This window comes from Dendrobium catenatum, unplaced genomic scaffold, assembly GCF_001605985.2.
Source record: "Dendrobium catenatum unplaced genomic scaffold, ASM160598v2 fragScaff_scaffold_813, whole genome shotgun sequence".
Classification (NCBI taxonomy): domain Eukaryota; kingdom Viridiplantae; phylum Streptophyta; class Magnoliopsida; order Asparagales; family Orchidaceae; genus Dendrobium; species Dendrobium catenatum.
In genome coordinates, this window is record NW_021319275.1 from 133,345 (window position 1) to 159,553 (window position 26,209).

Below are 26,209 nucleotides of genomic sequence, written 5' to 3' on the forward strand. Positions count from 1 at the left end.
GAGGAAGCTTATTATAAAACAAATCCCAAAAGAAATTGTCACACAATGAAATGGTTGCACAATAGTTAACAACCTTATTGCACTCTCTAGGAATGAATTGAAAATTACGTTCTTGAAATCTTTAAAAAAAAAAAAAAAGAAGAACACCCGGATAGCCATTATGCACACAATCGCATTTGAGATTATTCAAACAGATATGAAGAATCTTGGTTCGAAACTGCAGGCATATTAGAGCAGTATAATCACAGGAAGAAGACTTTTGATGTCAGGAAAAGAGTTATATAAACTTGGTTATGGAGATACTTCAAAAGTAGTGAAGTGAGGACAAGAGTGCAAGGAAAGAGTGAACAAAAGCAACAAAGCAAAGAGCATAGAAGAGAAACCTTCGCTTCTTGTATTCACTTAGCCAAGTTGTTACACTTCAAAGTTCTTGGCTTTGGCACTAGTGCTTTTATTCACTATTCTTTGAATGTGGCTAGTTCTAAGTGACAAAAAGTCATAACAACAACGTTGCATGGGTAATTTGTAAATGTTGTCCTTCAAAACAGAACAAGACTGTTAGGCATGTGACATAGGATGCTTCTCCCTTCTGCCGGTTTTTATTGCTCCACCTTTGTTATGGTAACAGATTGGTACAAGACCAAGCTGTAGGCACATTAAGGATGCACATAGTGGAGGTTTGATTGTTCAATCCCTTCCACTGCTCAACAAGAAAGATTATAAAATTGGGGATTTATAAAATCACAAAATAGTCAGTGATGATGACATCCAACCCTGGAGAGTTTACCAGAGACGGGGCCGAAGATCTACGGCCACGATCGCACCGATTAATTTTTTAGTGATTATATGTATTCGACTTATTTATGTATTTTTTCCATTTCTACCATCAATTGATGGAAAAGTTGTATGTGACCTTTGGGGGCATTCGTGTCTTTTATTTCATCATTGTAAACATTAGCTATTTATATCCCCTCCTCCCCTTTGGAGAGGATAAAGAAGATTATTATTAAAAATTTCATAAAATTGTTTACCTATGAGTTTTGAGAGTGGAGAGAGTTCTCTTGAGAGGGGAACCCTAGGAGAGGGCAAGTAGTACCCACCAACCGCAGGAAGCGTCCGGGTTTGTGGTCCTTCTCTTTCCCCCAATCCTTCCCTCCCTCCTTGAATCGCTGGCCATCCCTCCCCTTCTCAATCCCTCGGCCAAAACCCCCACCACCACAACAACCCGGCCAGCCACCCCATCTTCCACCTCCAAGCCGCCGGCCATAAGGTTTATCCCCTCCTCCCCAAGCCGCCGGCTCCAAGCTCATCCCCTCCACTTAGCTGCCACCCAAACCCTAAGCCCTTCCCTCCCTTTAGACGCCGGCCACCTCCTACCTCCTTGGAATTCCCAAACTTTCCAAAATTTGCATTCAATTACTTTTCTAAATTAGTTCCCCTAAATTTGGAAACTATTTTGAATTCAAATTCCCACATATTTGAATTTAAATTTCTTTCCTAAAATAAGGGAAATAATCTTTGAAAGGTCCCTCAAATCATGCCAATTGAATATTAAATAAGGATTGAAATTAAGTCCCATTCCTAATTTAATATGTCAAACTTAGAAATTGATTATTACTTCAATTAAATCCCACAATCAAGCCCATAAAGGGCTGCCGCCCCTTCCCTCTCTCTCCTATCTCATTAAAACACCTCATTAAAATCCCCAAATCAAGTACCCCTTCCCAATCAAGCCGCCGGCCTCCTCTCTCCTCCCTTCCCTTTTTGGTTCCATCTCCTTTTTTTTATTTCCCCAATTATTTCCTCTCCAAATAATTGATAATTTCTCTTTCCCATAGCCGACCACATCAAGCCCTTGGTGCCTAGATCCATTTACAACTGCTGTCCAGATTTCTGTCATTGGAAAAGTGCTGTCTAGAATTTCTGTGTAGATTTCTCTCTGATGTCCGGAAATTTCAGCAGGAATACTTGCTGTCCTGCTTGTTGGAAGACCACTTTTTGCTGTCCAAGAGCTTCTGCCATCCCACAGTTGCTGTCTAGATTTTTCTGGACATTGCTAGGCTGCTGTCCAGGGAACTTCAGCGAGAGAAATTGCTGTCCTGCTCTCTGGAAATCCACTCCTTGCTGCCCGAGAGTTCCCGTTCCCTCCTAGTAGCTGGCCACTCATGTATGGCTGACCCAGAACGTGACTATGATTTTTTACAACGATTAAGGTCAAGTTGATATTCTGAAATCAACATTCTTCGATCTCAATGCGGAGATCAATCAAGCATTAGAAGACTACATCGAAAGGATTACATTCACCATCGCCACCGCTATCGACAAACAACTCTCTTCCGTTCAGTAACAGATCGTTTTCAAATCCAGATCAAGGTGAATTTTTCCTTCAAGTCTTTTGTTTTTCTAAGTCTTCCCTTAATTTGTGGCGTCATAAAGGTTGTGCAACCTATCTCCATTTAGCCTACATCAAGAGAATGAGTAAGTGGACCCAAGTAGTGCCTAATCTTATTGTTAATTCAGGGATTTCCATTGAAAGTCCCCCATGCTATGCTAATCTTGATTATAATTGATTAATTCATGATCAATTTGGTCTAAGCTTTAATCACCTCTTTAGTGTTTCAATACTTGTTTAAGTCATTAGAAGCTAATGTAATTATTATTGCTCTAATTCAAAAAAGGCGTGTAATTTTGACATTGCATAATTTCTCATGCATTTAGTTTACATCAGTTATATGAAAAATCATAAGGATAGGCTTGCTCAAACAACAAAAAATTACTAGCATTGAAAACGCAACAATTTTAACTAGTAAGAAGACATTTGTTCCAAGAACTAAGAAAAAAATACACTCTCATCTGTTGCGTGTGATACCCTAGCCAGGCACACAATGCCCTACCACTGGCAATCATCTAGTGCATGTTCTCACGATCTGTCCATGTGAATCCATTGATGCACGCCTTCATCATCTGCTATTGCACACCACACGAATTAGTTACTTGCTCGTGCATCTTTGTTGCTCTAGTGTTCGCGTGTGTTTGTGCAATTCTAGGACTTTACATAAAGGATGGCCTCAGGTAGGCCACCGTGAACTCTTTCCTTATGCTCCTACCTAAGTATCGGTTTCCCTCCTTTCTTAGCAGTTTTCTTTCCTCGTTCAATATCTTAGTAGCTTGTTTCTTCGCCACTATTGGGTTGCGCTAACTAGCTCTCCATCTTCTTGGTCGTAATTCTACCACAATCACCTCTCTCATTGGATAATCCTATAATTACGGTAATTCTTCCAATTTATCCATACTAGTCTCTCTTGGGAAATGAGATCCAAATAAGAGTGAAAAGGGGTTTCACAAAGCAATCAAATAGAGAGACCCATTTAGCATGCACATCAAGAAGCCACTATTATAATATGAACATTTTAAGAAATTTTTTACGAAATATGCTCCAATTATAAGTCTAATAATGATATGTCGTGGTTGTGAGTCCAACTGAGAAGTCACCAATAAACTCTAAATTAGATAAGAACTTGCCAATTACCTCAATGTTGGGATGATGACCTATACAAAACTTTCCGATAATTGAGAGGGCAAATGGTCTGGCAAGCTTAGAAATCTCCATATTGAAGAAAAGGAGAGTAGGTTTACCTGGAAAAGACGAAGAAGATAGGGGTAGTTATGTAAATAGGAATTTTTAGACTTTGTTAATTGGCTAGCCTATTTATAACAACTTATCCTTCAGATTATCTTTAAGTTGAGGAAGAGTTTTCCTAAGTGGGAACGAAAGCAGATAATAGTCAAGTCAAAATAATCTACCACAATCGATCATCAGATTCCCAAGGCAACATTCATCCTTCTTAAGCATGTTCACGGATATTTGGGGTTGAAACAAGGGACAGGGCAGCTGTTCTTGTGTCCAAAACCTCTTAGCGCCATACAAGAAGGTGCAAACACAATCAAGGCAACCGTTAAAAACCTAACATTTACTTAGATTCAAAAAAATAGATTCTCAAAAATAAGCTAAGAATCTACTTCTATAAGATTCTCAGTTCTTCCAACTTGTTTCATTAAACTGTTTTTCAAGTGAATAGTTAACTGCTCAATACGGACAACTCAACAATCCAGCCAATCAATATATACTCCAAGAAAGGTTCTGTCGGCCAAACATTGATCTCAATTTGCTGGCTGAATTTCAATTCCAATATACCACGAAGAGGTGCAAGAGTGTCAAGCCGACTCATGAGCTAGTTTGAGCTTGACTTGATAAATGGCACGTGAGCTAAGCTCGATGAGCTAACGAGTCAAACTTCAGCCAACCCCGATTCTACTCGTTAGCTAGCGGGTTGGGTCGTTTAATAAATAGTACTATAAAATACACTTAAATAATATCAGAATTCAAGACTTCAAGCTATTAAAAATATTTAAAAATTATATCTCACTTTTTATACCAAGTGATTCTGATAAATTGGCAGCCCTAACGGGCCGGACTAGGGAAAAGCTGGACTAGCAGGTCCAGTAGACCCCAGACCAAGGAGGGACTTGGAGAGATTTCGGCTCCTTTTGTGGGACCCAATAAAACATTAAATCATTATGTGAGAAGTGGAATTAAGAAAGAGATTAATAAGGATTTCTCAATTAAAATTCAAATTGGAAAGGAAAATACATTAGAAAAGGAAGGCTGATTTAGGAAAGATTTTCTAACTGAAATTCAAATTGGAGAGGGAAATATATTAGGAAGGGAGGTTGATTTAAGAGGGAAGTAGGAGAAGCTTATTTAAGGCTAAGTTTAGGGCTTATTTTGTTTTATACAGATTTTGATTTGGTTTTGTTGTAGCTTTTTCTTTGAGGGCTTCCTAGCGGCATTTAGATTGTTTGGGAGAGCTGATCTACCTCTCGAATTGTAAATCACATGTATCTTACTTTCAAATTAACATTATAATCCAAAATTAGCCATAATTATTATTATTTCTGCGATTTTTCCATCGTTCGTTTGTTGTTTGTCTCCAAGGCATATCAGATTCTTTATTATTTATCTTTTAATTTATATTCAATTTATAATTTTAATATAATAATAGCTTGAATAATAATCATTTTCTCTCTTTCATTATGAATAACCTGGCTTGTGAGCCAACTCGAACTCATGGAATTAAGCCTGAGCTCAAACTCGATTAATTAATCAAGCTCAAGATCAGGTTAGGGGTCACTTGAGTTCGGTTTGACTCATTTACACCCGTAATAGCCTTTAACAGGTTCTATGTAGTTCTTTCCTTTTATTTTCCTTTTCTTAATTCTTGATCATTTTATCCACCATTTGTTCTCATGAATAGTTACTTGGCTATTGAAGTATACAGCTAAGTCAATATTAACATAGTGGGAGTTCCGTATTATTTCCTATTCAAGACTCGACATTAGGAAAAGGAGGCAGCATGAAAGTTAAGCGCAACATCTGTTAGACGACAAAGATCAAACAGTTGGAATATATCAAGAATTGATGACAAAAATTTCATCGTCAAAACTAAATCAATTATTCTTTGTTAACTCTTAGTCCATTTCTTTGGGTTTGGAAGTTTAATTAGATATCGTTGGGTGTCAATTAGTTTACGTAAAGTTTTACATTACTCCTGATCCAACAGTCCAACTAAGACTCCAAATAGCAAACCCATGTTCAACCATAAAACTGTCTCATTTTCAATTTGTGTGGACGATGAATGACAAGCAATTTGTTAGACCGGTCCACACAAGATCAGCCTAGGCGAAATAGAGGCCGGTCCAATCGGTCCACACAAGACTAGCCCAGGCGAAATATAGGCGAAAGTTCCGCCTCTCCAGTACGCATCGAACGCATGCCCGGGCCAACCGAGCTGTTTAGGAAGAATATTTAGGGGAGTTAGGAGGGAAATTTGAATGTAGGGATTGTTTAAAGATTTCCTGTTGGATTGTATGCATTAAATAGTTTGTTTTCCTAGGGTTAGGGCATCTTGAATTTGGCTGAAATTTGAGATCTCTTAGGGCTAGGTTTTTGGGCTCCAGTGGCGTCTAGAGATTTAGGAGAGAGATCTTCCTCTCGAAAAGAGGATCAATTGTATCTTGATCATTAGGTTTCACTTGAGATCTTCAAGTGTTTCCTAACACAATTGTTCTAAACATCCTCTCCTGCTCCACCACAAGACTTTATATTACTTGTAATTTTTGTTGAAGAAACTTCATGCCTAACCGAGATGACTACAATCATAGTAATATTTGAAGGACACAAAAGAGCTGTGGGATGAATGGCCAACACCTCTATTATCATAGCATATCATCAGAAGGAAATAAGACTCGATAACAGCACAGCTTCTATAGTTTCACCAATACTTTCTCCTACCTACCATAACCAGAAGATTCTACACAAGTTTCTCAAATGGATTTATCTTATTTTCCTATGTTATTCGAACTTTAGGGCAATGTAGAATTTGAAGAGGTTGGTATTGTTAGTCACTACCTGTAGTGTGTCATTAGATTGAGTTATTAGGTTATAAATGCTGCGAGTAATCACAAGTTTATAATGAGTATTATGGTGTTTAGTAGGCAACTTAAGTGATATTAATGTCTAATAGTGACTAGTTTATAATGGGTATTATGGTGTTTAATAGGTAACTTAATTGATATTAGTGTCTAATAGGTCATTAATGAGTTCTACAGTATCTTGTAGCTCTATATACTTCCAATTGGAGAGTATTATGTATGCAATTAAATGATCTAAGCCCCTTGCTATGATTATTCTCCTCTTTCCTTTCCTCAAACCCCTATTTTCTCAAGTTGTAGTGTATTCCCAATTGTTGTTTATCCCTACGAATCTCCAAGCTTGTAACAATTTGTAGCAGTTGGTCAATAGATTTCCTCAAATTCTTTGCGGCTCTAGTTTATGTTAAATAATATATAATTAACCTCAGTCATAGATGCACTCATTGATCTTCTTACTAGAAGGGGACTAGAATAAAGATCTTATGAGGCAAGGTAAAAGAGCTGGTAAATTGCATCTATTAAATCTAATTACCTTATCAACATTGTCAAGACATGCTTGTTTGTGGAAGGTTGGGCATGAATGCACGGTGGTTCACAAAACGTATGCAATGATCCACCAAAGCTCCATTAACACCATGTTTGTTTGGCGCCCTCACCTATCAACAAGATTAAGGTCAAACTCCAAAAATCAATTTGTAATAACTAGTTAAAAGTATTGGTGCAATCTTCAAGAAACAATAAGGTAAGTTGATAGCTTCTTATTCATCGTCATTTCTCTTAATTCTCCTTGCAATGCAAACAGCTTTGGGAGGTGTGATGTAGGCTTTACTACTTGAACCACAAGCATGGCTTAAGGTTGAGGTCACTTGCACCATCATATCATGGATCAATCAGTAAGATGTAGTGTGATGGCAAGTCAGTACCTTCTCTAAGACCTCTTCACACTTTTACTAGACTTTATTTATAACAGACCACCCATGTGTGGTACACAGGGAATGCCTGCACATATTCGTGAATTTGGCAGTCAAAAGCACATCTAGTTTCATTTTTGGAAGCTAGTTCCATCACAAGTATCTCATCAACTAATGTGAGTTGGATTGAATAAGTTAAAAGAAGTGTGTTTTTTGTAGTATTGGTGGTAATCTCCGCTTATCATTTTGTAATGAAACCTTATATAACTCTCAAACATGGGTGAGAGTCACTGGGTCGTCAAGTAAGACAACTAAATGGAATGCATTTGGAAACTATGATACTGTCATAACACCTAATAGTAGTTTATAGTTCACAAGAATGCAAGACATGCTTCAAACATGCCACAAAATCATCATTTCAACAATATAATTAGCAATTGTCAAAAAGAGAAGAATTGCGCAGAGGCGTGCCTCTTATTGCGCAATTTTAAACAGAGATTTCAACAATATAATTAGCAATTGTCAAAAAGAGAACGGCATCAAGACTTCCACCATCTCTCAAAGAGAGAAGCATCGCCAAAAAAAATAGATACTGTAGATATTAGTTGAAAAAAAGTGGAAAAAAAAGGCACGCCAATGAATGCAACTAATTAATCAACACTAAAATTACTAAGACTATATTGATAAACAAAGAAATCTATGACTATGGAAAATGATACAACACGGACAAAGAAGCTTGACAAATGAGAACAATGCGCAATGTTTTCATTTGCATGTTGGTATAGGAGCACATTTGAATTGAAACAAGTAAAATTTTCAATTATCATAGTACAGTGAACCTGGCTAATGAATGTTGTGCGCTTCAAAGATTTACAAGGAATAATCTTTTAAAATGATGTAAGAACCGAAAAATATCAATCTCTGGGCCATTAAAACTGTAATTAACTGAATTTTTTTCTGAATATTTGTGTGTGTGATCTTTTGGGAGTTCTATTTTATTTTCTGCTCACTAATCTTTCTATGATTATAAACAAAGATTCTATATTTGAAATAGGATAGTATGAATGGCAGACCTCAATCTCACTTGCTGAATAAGATGGGTCCAAGTTTTCAAGAAACATCAGTTTTCCCTGGTGGTGAGCTTTTTCGATTCTTGCTTTCCAAGGCTGAAAATTAATGTAAGATATAAGCATTAAAATATTACTGGAACTAAACATAAAAAAATAAATAATAAAAATAAAAATAAAAAATTACTGGAACTAAACATCAAATATTCTCAGAACATTAAAGAAAAATCAACGGACATATTAGAAAGAACCATATGAATATTTATGTCCACTAAAGATACCCCTCAGGATAGGGTTTTTGAGTTCTAAAACTTGTAGAATTAATATAAATACATAATATATAAGAAAACCATAAATACCAGCAGAAGTTATTAAGAAATTTTTTCAGAAAAATTTTTGTCGAATTTACCATAAATATTTCTCTAGAATAACAAAAACTAGATCCCTTCAAATTTTTCTTGATTTTGTATTTTGCAATAAACATTGTACCACACATTCCCTTTGTTAAAGTCATAATTACTTTTCTATAATAGTCATGTGATAGATTTTTTAGTTGATCTTTCATTCAGGTAGTCTTTCCATAATTTCTAATGCTAATTGCAATATCCGCAAGCCATTTATACTTGATGCAAACAAGCAATTCCATCTTGATGGAGATCTCATGCTTCACTAATAACCCGAATCTTGTGTGAGTTTACCTTCCCCATTCGACTCCTCCATGTTTTTGTTAAGACCTACAGTTGTCTCAATAGCTCTCCCACCCATGTTCTGATCTCCAAGCTATTGCCAAGTATGGTCTCACCGCAACCACCACCGACATGATTGCCCCTAACCATCTCTCATCTCCTTAAACATAGTCTCACATCAATTTTTGTTTTCTATAGCATTAGTCCTCATCACCAATATATCATAATTGTTGTGCCCATTTCTCCTTCCGCATTCTCCGACAGGTTCTTGGATTTTCCCCAAGCTCTCGTCCCATGTAAAATCCATATGCCCATGCCATGGCCACTTAACTCGCTTACTCCACATGAATTAACTTGTTAACATCTCATTCTTCATCAAGTTCACTATCACCTTCACTCGTATCAAGGAATTTTTAAATTTAATATAGAATTTGTTAAAAATTATGATATGTTGTAGGTAGCTTGCAAAGTTAATGCTTTAATCAATCTATTTTTAGTAAGCAAGCAGAATTGTCAAGCCTCAAGTAATAAAAAAATCACTCAAATACCCGATGACGATCTTGTTGATTGAAAATCTCAATCCAAGAGGACCTTACTTTCAAAATGCACCAAAATACCAATGCAAATTATTTTAAGGCTATATCTGTATAAAAATTAAAAAATTATCATAAATTATAAAAACCAACTACCCTAAAACTTAAAGCAATAATACAAGCTCATAAACAACTTGTTATCTGTATCATTATAATTCATCCTTAAACAATCTCTCACTAGAAAGGATGTTACACGTGTCATTTGCCTATAATTTTCTCATTAAATGGCACCACAACAAATGGTTAAGATCTGATAAGGTGATTTCATCACAAAATGACACAATTAAACTATGATCAAGGTAAAAGCCCATAAGTTCTCCAATGGATAAAAAAGCCGTTCAGAGATAAATCATAGGGTGCACTTGGTAGAACTTAAAGTCAACTATTAGCTAAGGTCGATTTAAATTCGTCCCCTTAGACAAGCATTTATCCCAAGTCTATAAGATTCCTTTGGACGAAGCAACCCATAATTGTTGGCAATAATCCTTCGATCAAGTTAGGTCTACTATCTCTATTGACTAAATGACAAAGCTCGGGGATCTAGAACGGGTTGCTCATAATTTCCCCTACCATCCGCTAAAAGTTCAAAGTGATAAATTTTCAGCCATATACCAAATTTACAACTATTATATGCCAATCATTTAGTACCTATTAGCTAGTCATAATCAAAATATTTCTCTCATCAATTGGAGGAGTAATTAATCATAAGGCTTATTGATGTAGAATGGGAAAAACGGCTTTGCTAGGGAGAGGATCTCTTCTCCAAAATCTGAAGGAAAAATGACTTCTTTGCCCAAAACCTGAGAAGAATCTCAGTCCAGATTTCTAACAAAAAAATCTGAGATGAAGTCTCAGGTTTTAATAGACTAGGATGTGGAGAAAGTTTGAGGGAGAAGTCTAGTCTTAATGGTGAAGAGAAAAGCTGAGAGGAATTTCCAATCCCAGGTTCTTGACTAGGGAAACAATCCGGAATAATTAAGAGGAGGGAGACGGTGGAAAAAATAGAAAAAAAAATGTAGACTTTCTATTTCCAAAATCAGTGAAGTGATTTGGGAAATAAAATAGGAAATAGATTTGAGGAAATTCGGCTATGAGCAAAGTGGGGAGATAAGGAAATAAATATTAATTAAAGCCAAGGTGGGAGTGAGGGGCTGGCGGGATTGAGGAGGGAATTTTATTTCCCAAATCAAATTCCTAGATTAGGAATTAATTTCAGAAATATGAGAGAGGGAATTTGAATTTGAAATGAGGGATTTGTGGAGGAATTTTTTGAGTTAATGAGGGAGTTAATTAGGAGCATTAATTGGCTCTTAATTAGGCAAAGGAAGGAGGAAGAGGGGGCCGGCCTAGGAGAGAGGGAGGGAGAGGGGTTTGATTTCAAATCAGTGGGCCCCAATTACTTAAGTGAATTAATCCTTAAATCTGAAATTAAATTTCATATTTAAAGCTGCGATTAATTCCTTAATTAAAGGGAGGAAATTGAGGGGGCATTTAACTCCTAATGCAAATTTGAATTTTGAATAGGAGAGTTAAAACCTTCCAAATATGGATCAAACCCAATTAGGAAAGATTTCAAATTTGAAATTTGAAATCCAAAATTGTCATGGATTTACTTTCCTAAAAATAAAATTAAGCCAAAAAGGAAAAGGATTCGAAATTCCGGATTCTAATTAATTGGGTCCTAAATTGATTCCCAATTAATTGAATTTAGAAATCCAAAAGGGAAGACTTGAAGTGGGGCCGACGGTTTTGAGCCTTATATGGCCGGTAGCTAGCATAGGATGGGGGAGCAAATTGTGGAGTCAATTTGGCCTTCCTAATTTAGGTTTTGGGATTAGGTAAGTTTCAATTTAAATCCCAATGAATAAAATATTCAAAAGGATGTCATTCGAATACTTTCCTAAAATAGAACAATCAAATTAGGAAAGATTTCGAATTCAAATTCAAAAGGATTTGAAATCTTTGATCATCCCAATTAAAACATCAACCTAATTAGGAAATTTCAAGAAGACGGAGAAGTGGGGATGAGGCCGGCGGCTAGGGAGTCATGGTCGGCGGTTTGGAGGATTTTTTGGTGAGGTGGCGGCGGCTTATGGCAGAAATGGAGATGACGATGGTGGACGTAGGCAGAGGATGAAGACAACGACTAGGAACAATAAGAAGGAAAAAAACAAAAACAAAGATAGAAGATAAAACCCGCGAGCCTTGGACTCTTCCGAAGACTGACGGGTGATGCTTAGCCATTCTCCAAGGGACTTCAAGTCATGAGCCCGGACTAATCCTGCGGCTGGTGAAAACTCTAATTCCTTCCCATAGGAATCTCACTACCGTCCTCTCAAAAGAATACAAGTGTTGAACACAAATTTTTAATATCAATAATCCATCCCTATTACAATAGCTTAAGGCCCTATATATAGGTCACAACATAAGAAAACTCAAAATACAAAATTGTCCATTGGGCCACAACACTCACATAAACCAACCTAGGGGTAAGACAGGAAATACATCAAATAAGAACTAAAATTCAGAAAAATAACTCATAATTGAATATTTAAATTATAGCCGTCGATTTACGACGCCTCCTATGATAGATGCGCCAAATCTTCGTATCGATGTCCGCATCACTTATGCCTATGAGAAATTAGAACCATATCATTAAAATCCTCGTAAAATTAGAGCGAAATCTCTAGGTGATATCTTATCTGCAACCTAATCTTCCTTTTAAAAATTAGACCCAAATATCAAAATACTCTTGATTGAGTTGGGGTATGAATTTTAGAGACCACAAGTAATTGTAAAAAAATAAAATCTATTAAAAAAATGTACTTTATTATGTTATAACAAAAATATAGTTTTGCAGTCATATAAGTTTGAAAATTATTAATTAAAATTTCAAACTTTAATACGCATATTAGCATATCATCATTTTTTAAATAATTATGTTAGGTTAAATAAAGCATATGGATATTGGTTTTTAATAATAAAGACGAGAATTTTAAGATGTTTATAAATATTGCGTGTAAGTGTTCACCTCTGATTAAATCCCATGACTTGAATCTATCAATGAAAGCAACATGTAATAGATTCATTGTCTAGCCTTAAATGCGTTGCATATATCAAAATCATCTAATCATTGCTCTATTCAGAAAACAGATAATGCAAACATGTCTAGAGAGTCAAAGTTATCAAGGAGGACTCTACGATCACAACAGACCATGGATATCAGATATAATGTTATGTAAATAAGGTTCAAAACACCTGAATCACAATTAAAATCATTCAATACTTGCTCGTTTCACAAAATAAATTGCAACGAAATATCCGAAAAAATTACAAAGGACACTCATATTGCATAAGTCGCTACACGAAAAGAAAACAAAATTTCATATGCAAGGCAAAGAAAAAAATTTCTATGCGCAAACAACATCTAATTTGAGGAAGATCAAAACACACATATGTTGTTTAAAAAAGAGTTATTATTATTATTATTATTATTATTATTATTATTTAACTAAATTTACTAAAAAAAATCTCTATCAAATCCCTCGGCTAAACAGCATGCACTCCTCATGTGACTTCTATTTCTCTCCCCATTCTTATCCGATGTATCTCCCATTCGATGCCATACCCTCACCAAGGAGTTTGCTGGAGAGGAATTAGCGTCATGTGAAAGCAGGAGGTTGTGAAGAAACTTGATAAGTTAACAATTTCTGTTGGTAATTTCTTTCATGTTTTAGAAAGCACAAAGCCGGAGTAGCAAGAGCAGCCGCTTGAGCTATGCAAAACATGTGAAATAGGATCCTTGCCTAAAACTGATATGATCTGTTGAGCAATATTCCTCTTCTACCAAGAGTAGCCTTGGCGGTATAGGGAAGACAACTCTCTTGCAGCATGTTTATAAGGATGAAATGACAAAGGAGTTTGATCTTAAAATATGGTTTTGTGTTTCCAACAACTTTGATGTGAAAAGATTCATTGGATGTGTTGGAATCTCCTAAATTGTAGAAGCCTCATTTGGAGTCACTTGATGCATTTCAAAGGAGCTTAAGTCCTTGGGTGATGCCTAAAATGTTCTCACTTATGCTCGATGACATTTGGGAGGAAGAGGAGTGGGATAAAAGCAAGTGGGAGAATGTGCTTACCCTTGTAGCATGTCGGAGTTTGGAAACCGAGATTATAGTAATAACTCAAAATGGACTCAATTGCAATGATGATTGCAAATGTGATAACAAGAAATAAACATTGATACTAGAGGGTTGGAGGAGGAGAATTGTTTGCAACTCCGCAACCAATGTTGAGTTCTTTCTCCATCAATGTCATCAACCTAGCAGCAGCATTCTGATAGGAAATACTAACCCTCGGGGAATACTTGAGTTCGCAAGCAAACTCACTAATTGGATGAAAACAACGAGAAAATAATCAAAAACTGGGCGAAAACAGCCCCAAAACAGTAGATTGCATTAAACAAGCAAAGCAAAACATACAGAAAGAAAGATACAAGTGATCCTCTATTCGAGAGGAGGATCGTTCTCTCCCAATCTCTAGACGCAAGGTCTAGAGCCCTCAAACCTCACAAGACTCCAAGAGAAACTCCAATCCAAGCATGCCTATCCCTAACCCCTTCATGCCCTTTAAATAGCCCTCTCCACCTCCTTAAAAACTTCCTAATATAGGATAGTATTTAATTAATTTGAAAGATATCAAATCTTTTCAAATTAATTAAATCTACTTTCCTAATATAAGATGGTATTTAATTAATTCAAAAGATATCAAATCTTTTTAATTAATTAAATCCTCTTTCCAAATATAAGATAGTATTTAATTAATTCAAAAGACATTAAATATTTTTAATTAATTAAATCCAAACAAATTGGGCATGGGTCCCTCCCTTAGGCGGTGTAGGAAGGAGGCGGTTTGACCCTCCTCTTGTATACAGTGCCGGCCCCACCTGGGTCGGTTGAGATTGAACTGATATATCAATATCGCCCTCCCAAAGAATCACCTTGTCCTCAAGGTGAAAACAGGAAATTGTTGTTTCACCCTCTCGTACGGCTCCCACGTGGCATCGTAGTCCGGCAAATTCTTCCACTTGATCAGCACTTCTTTTGCTCCCTCTTATTTCTGACGAACCCCTATCAACTCTAAGGGTTCCATAATCACCTCTAAATCCTCTGTAAGTGTGGCCGGTAATTCCGAGCTGGCTGTATAATCCCCAATGGCTCTTCTCAATTGTGATACATGAAAAACCGGATGAATAGTCGCCGTGGGTGGTAGTCTCAGCCGATATGCTACTGCTCCAATTTTTTCCAATATTTCATAAGGACCAAAGTATCTTGGAGCGAGCTTTTCATTTCTCCTGTTGGCCACTATCTTCTGCCGGTATGGTCGGAGCTTTAAGAACACTTTCTCTCCTGCTTCGAACTGGATGTCCTTCCTATGCCCATCAGCCTGTTTCTTCATAATCTGTTGAGCTCTCAGTAGATGTCTCTTTAATTCTTCTAACACTCGATCCCTTTCCGCCAAGTACTCCTCTACTGAAGAAACTGGAGTACTGCTACTCCCGAAGTGGACCAAGTGAGGGGGGTCCCTTCCGTACATCACCTTGAATGGAGTCATTTGTGAAGCCGAATGAAAAGAGGTGTTGTACCAGTACTCTGCACAAGACAGCCACTTGGCCCAAAGTTTGGGTGTCTCTGACACAAAACAACTCAAATAGGTCTTCAAGCTCCTATTGACTACCTCTGTTTAGCCATCTGTCTGTGGGTGGTAAGCGGTGCTCCTCTTTAGAACTGTCCCTTGTAACCTGAACAATTCCCTCCAAAAATGACTGAGAAACGCCTTATCTCTGTCTGACACGATTGCCTCTGGTATTCCATGCAATCTGACCACCTCTCTAATGAATGCTGAAGCCACTGTTGCCGCGGTGTAAGGATATCGGAGGGGAATGAAATGAGCATACTTGCTCAATCTATCCACCACCACAAAGATCACTGTGAAGCCTTATGAACGCAGCAGCCCATCTATGAAATCCATGGATATCTCCTCCCAGACTCATCCCGGTAGTGCCAACGGCTGTAGTAGTCCCCCTGGTGACATAGCCAAATACTTGTTCCTCTGACAGATTTCACACCTTGCCACCATCTCCTCTACATCTCTATGCATTCCCTTCCAGTAAAGCTCGGCCGCTAGTCTCTTATAGGTTCTCTGCACTCCTGAATGGCCCCCAATTGCGCTTCCATGAAATTCCTGCAGTAAATTTGGGATGTGGATCGAGGTACTGGGCATCACAAATCTTCCCTAGTACAACAGTCTGTCTCCATCTAATGAGTAGCCTGGATGGCTACCCTCCACTTTCATCAAATCTGACCTGATCCTTCCCAATTCTTCGTTTCTAGCACTTTCTTCCCTGATAGCCTCCCAGTCAAGCATCAAAGGAATGGATAATGCCACCATCTGCAGCTCCCCCAAACATCTGGACAACGCGTCCGCCGCCTTGTTCTCGACCCCTAGTCTATATTGAATCTCAAAATCATACCCTAACAACTTGGACAAACACATTTGATGCTCTTCCATCACCATCCACTGTTCCAGTAGGTATTTCAAGCTTCGCTGATCTGTCCTGACAATGAAATGTCTCCCAAGCAGATAGGGCCGCCACTTTTGGATGGCCAAGACAATGGCCATTAATTCCCTCTCGTAAACTGATTTCAATCAGGCTCTAGCCGTCAATACCTGGCTGAAATAAGCAATGGGTCTACGATTCTGCATCAGTACTGCACCTAGTCCGTATCCTGAAGCATCTGTCTCCACAATGAAGGTTTGAGTAAAATCTGGCAAGGCTAGGACCAGTACCGTAGTCATCGCCTTCTTCAAGCTCTCAAATGCTAATGTGGCTGCCTCCCCCCATAGGAACCTGTCCTTCTTCAACGGCTCAGAGAGTGGCCATGTGATGGAGCTATACCCCTTCACGAACCTCCTGTAGTAACTCGTTAGTCCTAGGAATCCCCTTAATTCCTTCAAATTTTTCGGCACGGGCCACCTTATCATTGCTTCAATTTTGGACTGATCTGCTGCCACTCCCTCTTTTGACACCACATGACCCATGTATTCTACACTGGCTTGTGCAAAGAAGCATTTCTTCAAATTAGCCCTCAACTAGTGCTCCTGTAGTACTTCTAACACCCACTTCAAATGCTCCCAATGCTCCTCATCTGTCCTGTTGTAGACCAGGATGTCGTCAAAAAATACTAGTACAAATCGTCTGAGATAAGGTTTAAAAACCTTATTCATGAGGGCTCGGAAAGTAGCTGGAGCATTGGTAAGGCCAAACGGCATCACCGAGAACTCATAATGTCTTCATGAGTTCTAAAGGCCGTTTTGGGTACATCCTCCTTCCTCATTTGGATCTGATGGTAACCTGATTTCAAGTCTATCTTGCTGGAGATCACGGTTCCACTCAATTCATCTAGCAGCTCGTCAATGACTGGTATAGAAAACTTGTATGGTATAGTTTCCTTTTTGAGTGCTCTGTAGTCCACACAAAAACGCCAGCTGTCATCCTTCTTTTTCACCAACAGAACAGGGCTAGAAAAAGGGCTGATGCTGGGTCTGATGATCTCTTCCTCCAGCATTTCTCTAATCAACTTTTCTATCTCATCCTTCTGGAACTGAGGGTAGCGATAAGGCCAGACACTGATGGGCGACACTCCCTCCTTTAATAAGATGGAATGCTCCTGCTCCCTCTACAGTGGCAATCCCTGAGGTGGCTGAAATACCTCTTGGAATTGCTGAATCAACGGCTGAATGGAGAGGGTATGTCTCCTCCCTCTTCAATCTTGCTTCCTCCAAACTGTGCAACTCCACTAAATACCCTCCGCCTGCCAACTGGATATCTTTTACCATCGTTTTAAGAGAAACTAGGGATTTTGAAAGCCCCGTGTCTCCCTTAATCACTACCTTCTTTCCGTGCACCATCAACTCCATCGTAAGTGCTCCCCAATTCACCTTGGTGTCACCCAAAGTTTGCAGTCATTTCATCCCTAGTATGACGTCTGTGCTCCCCAGCTCTAGTGGAAGGAAGTCCTCCCTCACCTGTATCCCCTGGACCATCAGTCATACTTCCCTGCAAATCCCCTGACTTTTCTTTATCTTCCCCGTACCCATCGTTACTCCATAGCACCCTGTGTCCACCAATCTTATTCCAAATTGGTCTACGACCTCGGTGAAAATGAAATTGTGGGTAGCCCCACTATCAATTAGCACTATAACCTCCCGGTCCCCTATCTCTCCCTTCACTTTCATGGTGTGATTTGTAGTGAACCCCACCACTGAGTTTAGGGAAACCTCAGCCATATCCAAGTGTAGCTCCTCTTCTTCTTCTGTCACCTCCTCAACTCCCTCCTCAGTTTCCTCATCATCGCAGACAGTGAGAACTTGAAGAGTTCGGTCCTTACACCGATGTCCTGGCGTGTACTTTTCATCGCATCGGAAACGCAACCCCTTAGCCCTCTTCTACTGCATTTCTTTCTCTGTCAGCCGTTTGAAATGTCCTCCCCTCATTTTCTCCTTGGTGGCTTATTTACTAACTCCTGTTGCAGGACCTGTAGGTGCGAGATGAGTGGTCGTCATTCGGTATGTGCCCCAGTGCTACTACTCCTGGTTCCCTTTTCCAAATTTTTCTGATTTTCCACTAGTTCGGCTAACCTCATGGCTTCTCCTAAGTCACGGGGCATCAAGACCTTTACTGTTGCTCGGATCTCCGCCTTCAGCCCTTTCATGAAATTTCCCTCTAATACTGTCTCTGAGAGTTGCTCAACCCTACTAGCCAGGTGCTTAAACTGCTCCCGGTAATCTGCAACTGATCCCTCCTATGTCAAAGCAAAGAAATGCTCATAGAAGTCTCCTTCCCGATCGGTTTGGAAACGTTCTATTATGCAGTCTTTAAATTCCCTCCAGTTCCTGATCGGCCTCCTCTGGTCTCTCCACTGAAACCACGACAGGGCTTTTCCTTCCAAACATAATCCGACTGCAGTTAGCTTCTCTTCCGTCAACCCATTAACGGCGAAGTATCGCTCCACCTTGTAAATCCACCCATACGCATCTTCTCTTTCGAATATGGGCATCTTCAACTTCCTCACCTTTTGATCCCCCCATTACCTCAGATTCTTCCATAGTTTCCCCTTTCCCAAGTGCTAGGTGCACCCCAACTTTCCCGATCTTCTCTTGCTCTGCCATAGCCCAAACCCCCTTCAAAATTCCCTCTTCTCCCTTCAAAATCAACACCCCGACGGCCGTAAAACCCCTCATGGCATTCCCAATCAGCCTTTCCTTGCTCCACTCCCCCATATCCATACCTTTCCCCATGTCGATCTCCTCTTTCCTCCCTATGGAAAGGCTACACATAGGATCTTCTTCTTCCCCTTTCCACGATTTCCACCTCTTCTTCCTCCTTTCGGATTTCAGAATTGGTGTTCTTCGCTTCGGGGCCCTTCGCTTCGGATGCCGCCGTTTGTGCTTGAAGTTCCTATATTCTTTTCATCATATCCCTGAGATCGGCTACCTGCCCCTCCATGGAAGAAATTCTTTCCTCCACGGTTTTTTTGATGTGATTCATCTCTCCTTCGAGTCTCTCCTTCAAAGCATCAACTTTCTTGGCTGCCATTATGATCCATAGTATTTAATTAATTCAAAAGATATCAAATATTTTTAATTAATTAAATCCTCTTTCCAAATATCAGATAGTATTTAATTAATTCAAAAGATATCAAATCTTTTTAATTAATTAAATCCACTTTCCTAATATAATATAGTATTTAATTAATTCAAAAGATATCAAATCTTTTTAATTAATTAAATCCTCTTTCCAAATATCAGATAGTATTTAATTAATTCAAAAGATATCAAATCTTTTTAATTAATTAAATCCAAACAAATTGGGCGTGGGCCCCTCCCTTAGGCGGTGTAGGAAGGAGGCGGTTTGACCCTCCTCTTGTATACAAGTGCCGACCCCAGCTGGGCCGGTTGAGATTGAACCGACATATCACATGCTATTGCACTTCTCCTCTCTCGTCCACAACAATCATCGATAATTGACACCAGAGAACATCCGACCACCACCCTCCAGCTTTCTATATTTCAACAAAAAATGAAAACAAAGAGGAAAAAAAGGAATGTTTAAATTCTCGTAGCACATTTGTCGTATACATCAATGTGCACAAAGGCATAATGCAAAAAGCAAATTCGCCGCAACACTTAAAGTGCCCTTATAAGTCTTTCTTAAAATGGCGGGGTAATCAAAGTTGTGTTTCTCATGCAAGTAAACATACACACGTATTAAATGGTATGTTGGAGGGAAAACACATGCATCTTTCTTGGGGTGATGGGGAAAGAAGACTCAAGTTATTGATAATAAGTACATGTACATATCTTTTAACGAGGAAATCTTCTTTATAAATTTCATAAAGGTACACATAAGCTCGTACATGTTTTTCTTAACATAATGGCAGTGGATAACCCGGCCTTGATATTTACATCACCCATAGACGCCTTCTTAGCATGGTAGACAGACTGAACACTACTTCTATATGCCCTCTATGTGGGGGAGACACCAAGAGATTATCAAAATTTCCTCTGCACAAACTTGCAAATGACAAAGTTTTGATGGATTGAATAGCATGACCAAAATGAAAGTACAAAGATTTAAACATCAAAGAATACTCCAAAATCCCAATATAATGCATTCTGCTTCCAATGAACTACAAAAGACAAGACTGGATACAAATTAAACACATAATTGAATAATAACTCGACAGCTCACCAAATAAGCATGACACGACCACTCAATGAACACTTAGACTATGCTATAAGGATTAACAAGGGACAAAATAGCCTGCCTATGAGCACAAAAAAGGCATCTCACTAACAATTTAGAACACTACAAAATGTGAATCACAACTACATATGAAAAATGCCAAATGAGAATACCTATTTAAAGGCAAGAACACTACATCCTATGGAGTCTACTTGGGAAAAAAAAAGTGAATTAAATGCTAGCAAAATTATGCTGTTTTAAATGCACAATAAGAACCAAAATTGCAACTCACAACCGAATGTGCAATACATGCCTACAAGCAGACATAATGTGGTTTCTTAAAACTCAAAAGAAAACTTTGTTTGCATCTTAATACATGGCATTCGAGTAAACAATCAAATTCGAGTAATTTCAAGTCTTGCATGTGCTTCACAAGGCAATCTTCAACTCGAATACAATGCCTTAAAAATCATACAACCGCCTTGAAAAACTTGCACGTCCTCTAAAAGATAAATGAAATTACCTACCTGATGATTGTACTACTATTTAAATCTAAAGATCAGAATACTAGGCAAGATAGAAATAAAATGAACTTAGTCTTCTCCCACAATGATGTCGTCAAATATTTTGAAAGACTTGCAATTATTTTAAAAACTGCAAACTTTTTTTTAAATCTTAAACTCAAACTCACCGAGTTACACGTATTCTCAAGCGATCTGCCCTAACTATAGGGCAAGGTTGTAAGTCTCAATCCATAGACCTTATCCTCTACATGCTAGGGTAGAGTCAGCAAGGTCTATAATTTAATAACTTTCATTTGAACTTTAAAAATACATAAATCATGGGACTGATCCTTTGCAAACAAGCAAGCAAAGTTTATAAGGTCACAAACAACAAAATAAAGTCACTCAAATGCCTCTATAATGGGTGTAGTTATTGTACATTATAATTATAAGGTTAAAGGTTACTCAAGCTAACCAAGTTATGCATATTTTCAAGTGATCTGTCGTGACTATAGGACAAGGTTGTAAGTCTCAATCTATAGACCCGGTCCTCTACATGCTGGGATAGAGTCAGCAAGGTCTATAATTGTTGAATCATGTAGCCGAGGAGATGCCACGTCAGCAATCTGTGGGCAGCAATCCGAGTGTTGCAGTTGGAGATCCATGGGAAGCAATCCGAGGGCTGCAATTGGAGATCCGTTAGAAACAATCTGAGGGCTGTACTTAGAGATCTGTGGGAAGCAATCCAAGAGATTCAGTTGGAGATCCATGTGATATGTTTATTATAATTAATTAGATTAAATGTCTTTCCTTTTTCTGTTTATTCTAGTAGAATGTATATATATGTAATGATTCCAATGAATAGAATATAATTTAAATTTCCCTCTAAACAATTTCTAAATGGTATCAGAGCCTAGGGAAATCATAAACCTTCTCTGAGTGCCGGCGGCAAACCTTCCTCCCTTTTTCCAAACCCCCAGTCGACGATAACTCTCCATCATCCTGCCGATTGCCTCTCTTCAGGCATCGTTAGTCCTTGCCCAAAATTCATCTTCTCTTTCAACCGAGGAAATCCAACCATGTTCGTGGATAACGAGATCTCATCCTCCTACCCAAATTTATCGGTTTAAACAACGAAAACTCTGGATCTATAGACAACTCTTCTACTCTTCCTCCTCTCATCACAACACACTGATTTAATGGGTAAATTTTTTTGCAATGGTCTCAATCAGTGAGAATGTTTATTTATGGGAGAGGAAAAGAAGACTATCTCACTAGAGAAGCCCCTATGCCACTGCACACCAATCCTCTCTACAGAAAATGGAAAGCAGAGAGTCATCAGATCATGTCTTGGTTCATCAACTCCATAAATGTAGAAATCGATGAGAACTTTTTTCTTTATGAGACGTCCCAATAAAAATGGGAGGCCATTAAAGAGACCTACTTCAGTTCCGGCAACACTTTTGAGCTATTCGCAATTGAAACAATTCTTCACGACTGCCAATAAGAGAACCTGACGGTAACTTAATATTTTAATATTCTAATGATTATTGGCAACAATTAGATATGTTTGAATAGTTTCAACATAAATGCCCAAAAGATCATGCACTTCACCGAAAGATTGTTGAAACAAGAAGAATATTCAAATTATTGATGAGTTTGAACAAGAACTTGGATGGCATTAGAGGACGGATCATGGGAACCAAACCTCTTCCAAATCTCTGGGAGGCTTTTTCTGAAGTTTGAAGGGAAGACAACAAAAGGAAGGTCATGTAAGGAGGCCTACAAGGATCTCCAAAGGTTGAAGAAGGAAATGCTCTTACTGTCCGCAGCAATTGAAACCCCTCACATGTTGAAAATCGATATCAAAAGAAGGGAGGATGATGACCATGGAGTGATCAGTACGCCCATGGTTTAAAATTGCGCAATATGAGGCTCGCCTTGAGTCCCGCCTTTGCGCAATTCCAGTAAAAAACGCCTCGATGCTTACGCCTCGAGTTTTTTTAATGAGGCTTGCGCCTCAACTTGGTTGAGGCCCGCATCGCCTCACGCTATATATATTAAAACTTACATAAATCTTGAAGTAAATGCCCGACATTGGACTCTATAGGAGAGGAAGGGGAGAGAGCAGTTCACCATAATGATGATTCAAATGAAGAACCCCTTAGTCATGACATTGCTGATGACTTATGAGTTCTTATGTGATATGTCATTGTTATTTATTTTTGAAAATTGGAATTATATGTTAATGAAAAAAATAATGGGATTTGGGAAAGACAGAATTTTGAGTTGAATTATATTTCATGTTGTCTTATTATTGAGATATTTTGATTTCATTTCATATCTTATGCTTTCTTTATGTTTTATATTATTCACTCATTAGTATATAAAAAATTTATCATTTTATGTTTACGCGATCTTTTGATTTTGAGGCTTACGCCTCAAAACGCCTTGAGGCTTACGCCTCGCCTCACGAATGAAAAACGCCTCAATACCCGAATACGCAATTTTAAACATTGAGTACGCCAAACCAAAACATACAAAGGAGACATGATGGGAGATTCATGAAAAACCAACTAATTGTAAGGCAAACAAATCAGCACAACAAAGCAAGACGAACTCTATCAACACCACATAAGATCAATCCATCAAAGCTGAAGTATTTCCTTTCACTAAGAAGCAATTAGAGATGTTGCAGTTGTTACTTAACAACATCATAAACCTACAGACTCCAAAACCTGCTACCAACCTACATGCTCACTCAGGTATAAAAAAATCAAAACTTTGGGTTATTGACTCAGGAGCATCAGATCACATGACATGAGACATTATACTCCTTCATGACTATCAAACCTATCATTCAAATCAAGTAGTTAAGGTTTTTGATGGTTCAACATCCAAAGTTTTGGGAATTGGTTATGCTTTTATCACAGAAGTTATCACCCATAAATCGGTGCTTTAAGTGCTCAATCTTGAGTGCAATTTAAAATCCAATAGTAAATTGACTCGTGATAGTAATTGCTTAATGGATCCAGCAAATATATAAATTCATACAGAGGATAAAAATGAGGAAGTTCAAAAAGAGAGAGAGTAATCAAATGGACAGAAAGAATCATGCCATGAGCATCCAATCGAAAACTTTCTCTCCTATAGCTGATTATCACACTTATCAAGTCTTGATTTCCAATTTGGATGATGTGCAAATTCCAACCAATATTCATTTACTTATCCCATTGCTCCACAAACCAACTTCACCTCCCCACCACTTGCCTATACCAACCGATCATATATGTCCTACCCACAACCTGCATTCCTTGGACTGCCCACTCATCTAAAGCACTAGCACCTCGATTTGACTTAACTTTCATTTCATACCCTCCAAACTATTTACCACAGACGCCTCGTAGCGTTGTACATTTAGATGACAATGCTCATCCCCCAAAGTCCCCTTTTGTAGCCCCTAAACTGGCGTCATATGAATGAAAGACTCATAACATGTAATATTTTGAACCTGATGTTGATACAAAATTAACTAATATTGTTGTGGTGATATGGTAGTTATCAGTTTGTCAAGATTTAAAATAAGCATTATGATTAGTAAATTTGCAATTCATAAGTCAACCCACCAAAGCAAGCTACCCATAAGACCAAGAATATTATAAAGAGAAAATATGATGCTCTTTATAGATGGTAGAAGCACATGCCCTTGGTGGTTTTAGGCGAGTATATATATATATATACATGCATTAGCACACCCTCAATTTAATTTAGAATTTTCATTCTTTCATTACCTAACTATAACCATCATTTTTCCTAGGAGGTTTCATAGGCTGCACCAACATCATGATTAAACAGATAGGAATTTTAAGTGATATGAGTCAGCCATATTTTGTTAGATGTTTAATCTTATAAGGGAGGCCTTAGAAGATAGGAACGCTTTATAGGTGAATTTGTGTGCTCAATGGGCAACCCCGAGTATGCAAGGAGGAAGAAGTAAAATAAGTATAATCAGGTTATTGATTGTAATAGCATGGACATATCCTTAAAAGGTGTTCTTCATCCTAATTGCCAAGCCGGAGGAGTGAATCTTTTCATTAATGTATATTGATATCGGGTATGTATCAACTTCTCAAAAGAAATTGATATATTGATATGTATTTGAACTTGTAGAGCAAAATGTTGGGTAAAGTCCAATCATTGAGCGGGTTGCATGCTGGGCCCCATCAAAGATAAAAAGGAACTCTAGGTTGGGTACCTAGATACAAGGGAGCTTATGTAAGTTTCTAAAATTTAAGAATTTGTTTCAATCTTAATAAACATTGAGTCCAGTTTTTAGTCAAAATTATTGATGTTTTTTGTAAGAAGAATTTATAATGCCTAAAATATACAATCCAATCAATGCTAAAAAGGAAAGACGAGTTTCAGTTTTGCCAACCCACATGTGGATATACACTGACATGGACAGAAGGTACATAGGTAAAGAAGAAAAGAAGGAACAAGGGCTCCTTTAGCAGCATTATTTATCACCATCCTCACTATGGTCAAAATTACGTACCATTAGATTTTGGGAACAGCTAAAAGAAACAGAGAATAGCCAAGTAGCTGCTCTTACTATAGGGCTACAAGCCAAGGTGGAAGCTAATACATCTTGCCTGATGGAGAAAGAGACAGCTTAGAAAATATCATCCATTATTTTCCAGTGCAGTAGAAAATATCATCCACCATTTTTCAGCACAGAACAATCCGGTCCAGGTGGTCCAGGTGGTCCAGGTGGAACCAGTTATTCAAAAGAGGTTTCTTGGTGTATTCACAACTGAAGACTTTTCCATCTAATGGATTTCAAGCTTGACTACAACTTGCAAATGACGGCAACGGTAAGGGCAATGGTGAGGACCATAGCTGTCAATGGCGCAAAATAGCGCGCGCCATGCCACACGGCGCGGCGCGGCACACCTACGGCGTCATGTTCATGGCGAGGCGCATGTGTTTAAAATAGCACGCGCTATTTGCGCCACATGTGAGCCATGGCGCATTGCGCACGGCGCAAAATAGCGCGCCAAATTGTTTTTAAATTTCGGTATACTTATGAATATTTTTTATACCGCTCGGTACAGCTAGTTACATGCTCTGTACCGCTCGGTACAGCT

General features: G+C 38.3%; 1 protein-coding gene across 4 annotated transcripts in view; it reads right to left on the reverse strand.

The window, feature by feature from the left end:
- Positions 1–26,209, reverse strand: part of LOC110114443 (protein ANTI-SILENCING 1) — a 63,190-nt gene that overhangs the window by 14,838 nt on the left and 22,143 nt on the right. For all 4 annotated transcript variants that reach the window (XM_020847322.2, XM_028696683.1, XM_020847323.2 and 1 more), the window contains exon 6: positions 8,477–8,569. In XM_020847322.2, the coding sequence (XP_020702981.1) occupies positions 8,477–8,569 (93 nt within the window). The remainder of the gene's footprint in view (positions 1–8,476; positions 8,570–26,209) is intronic.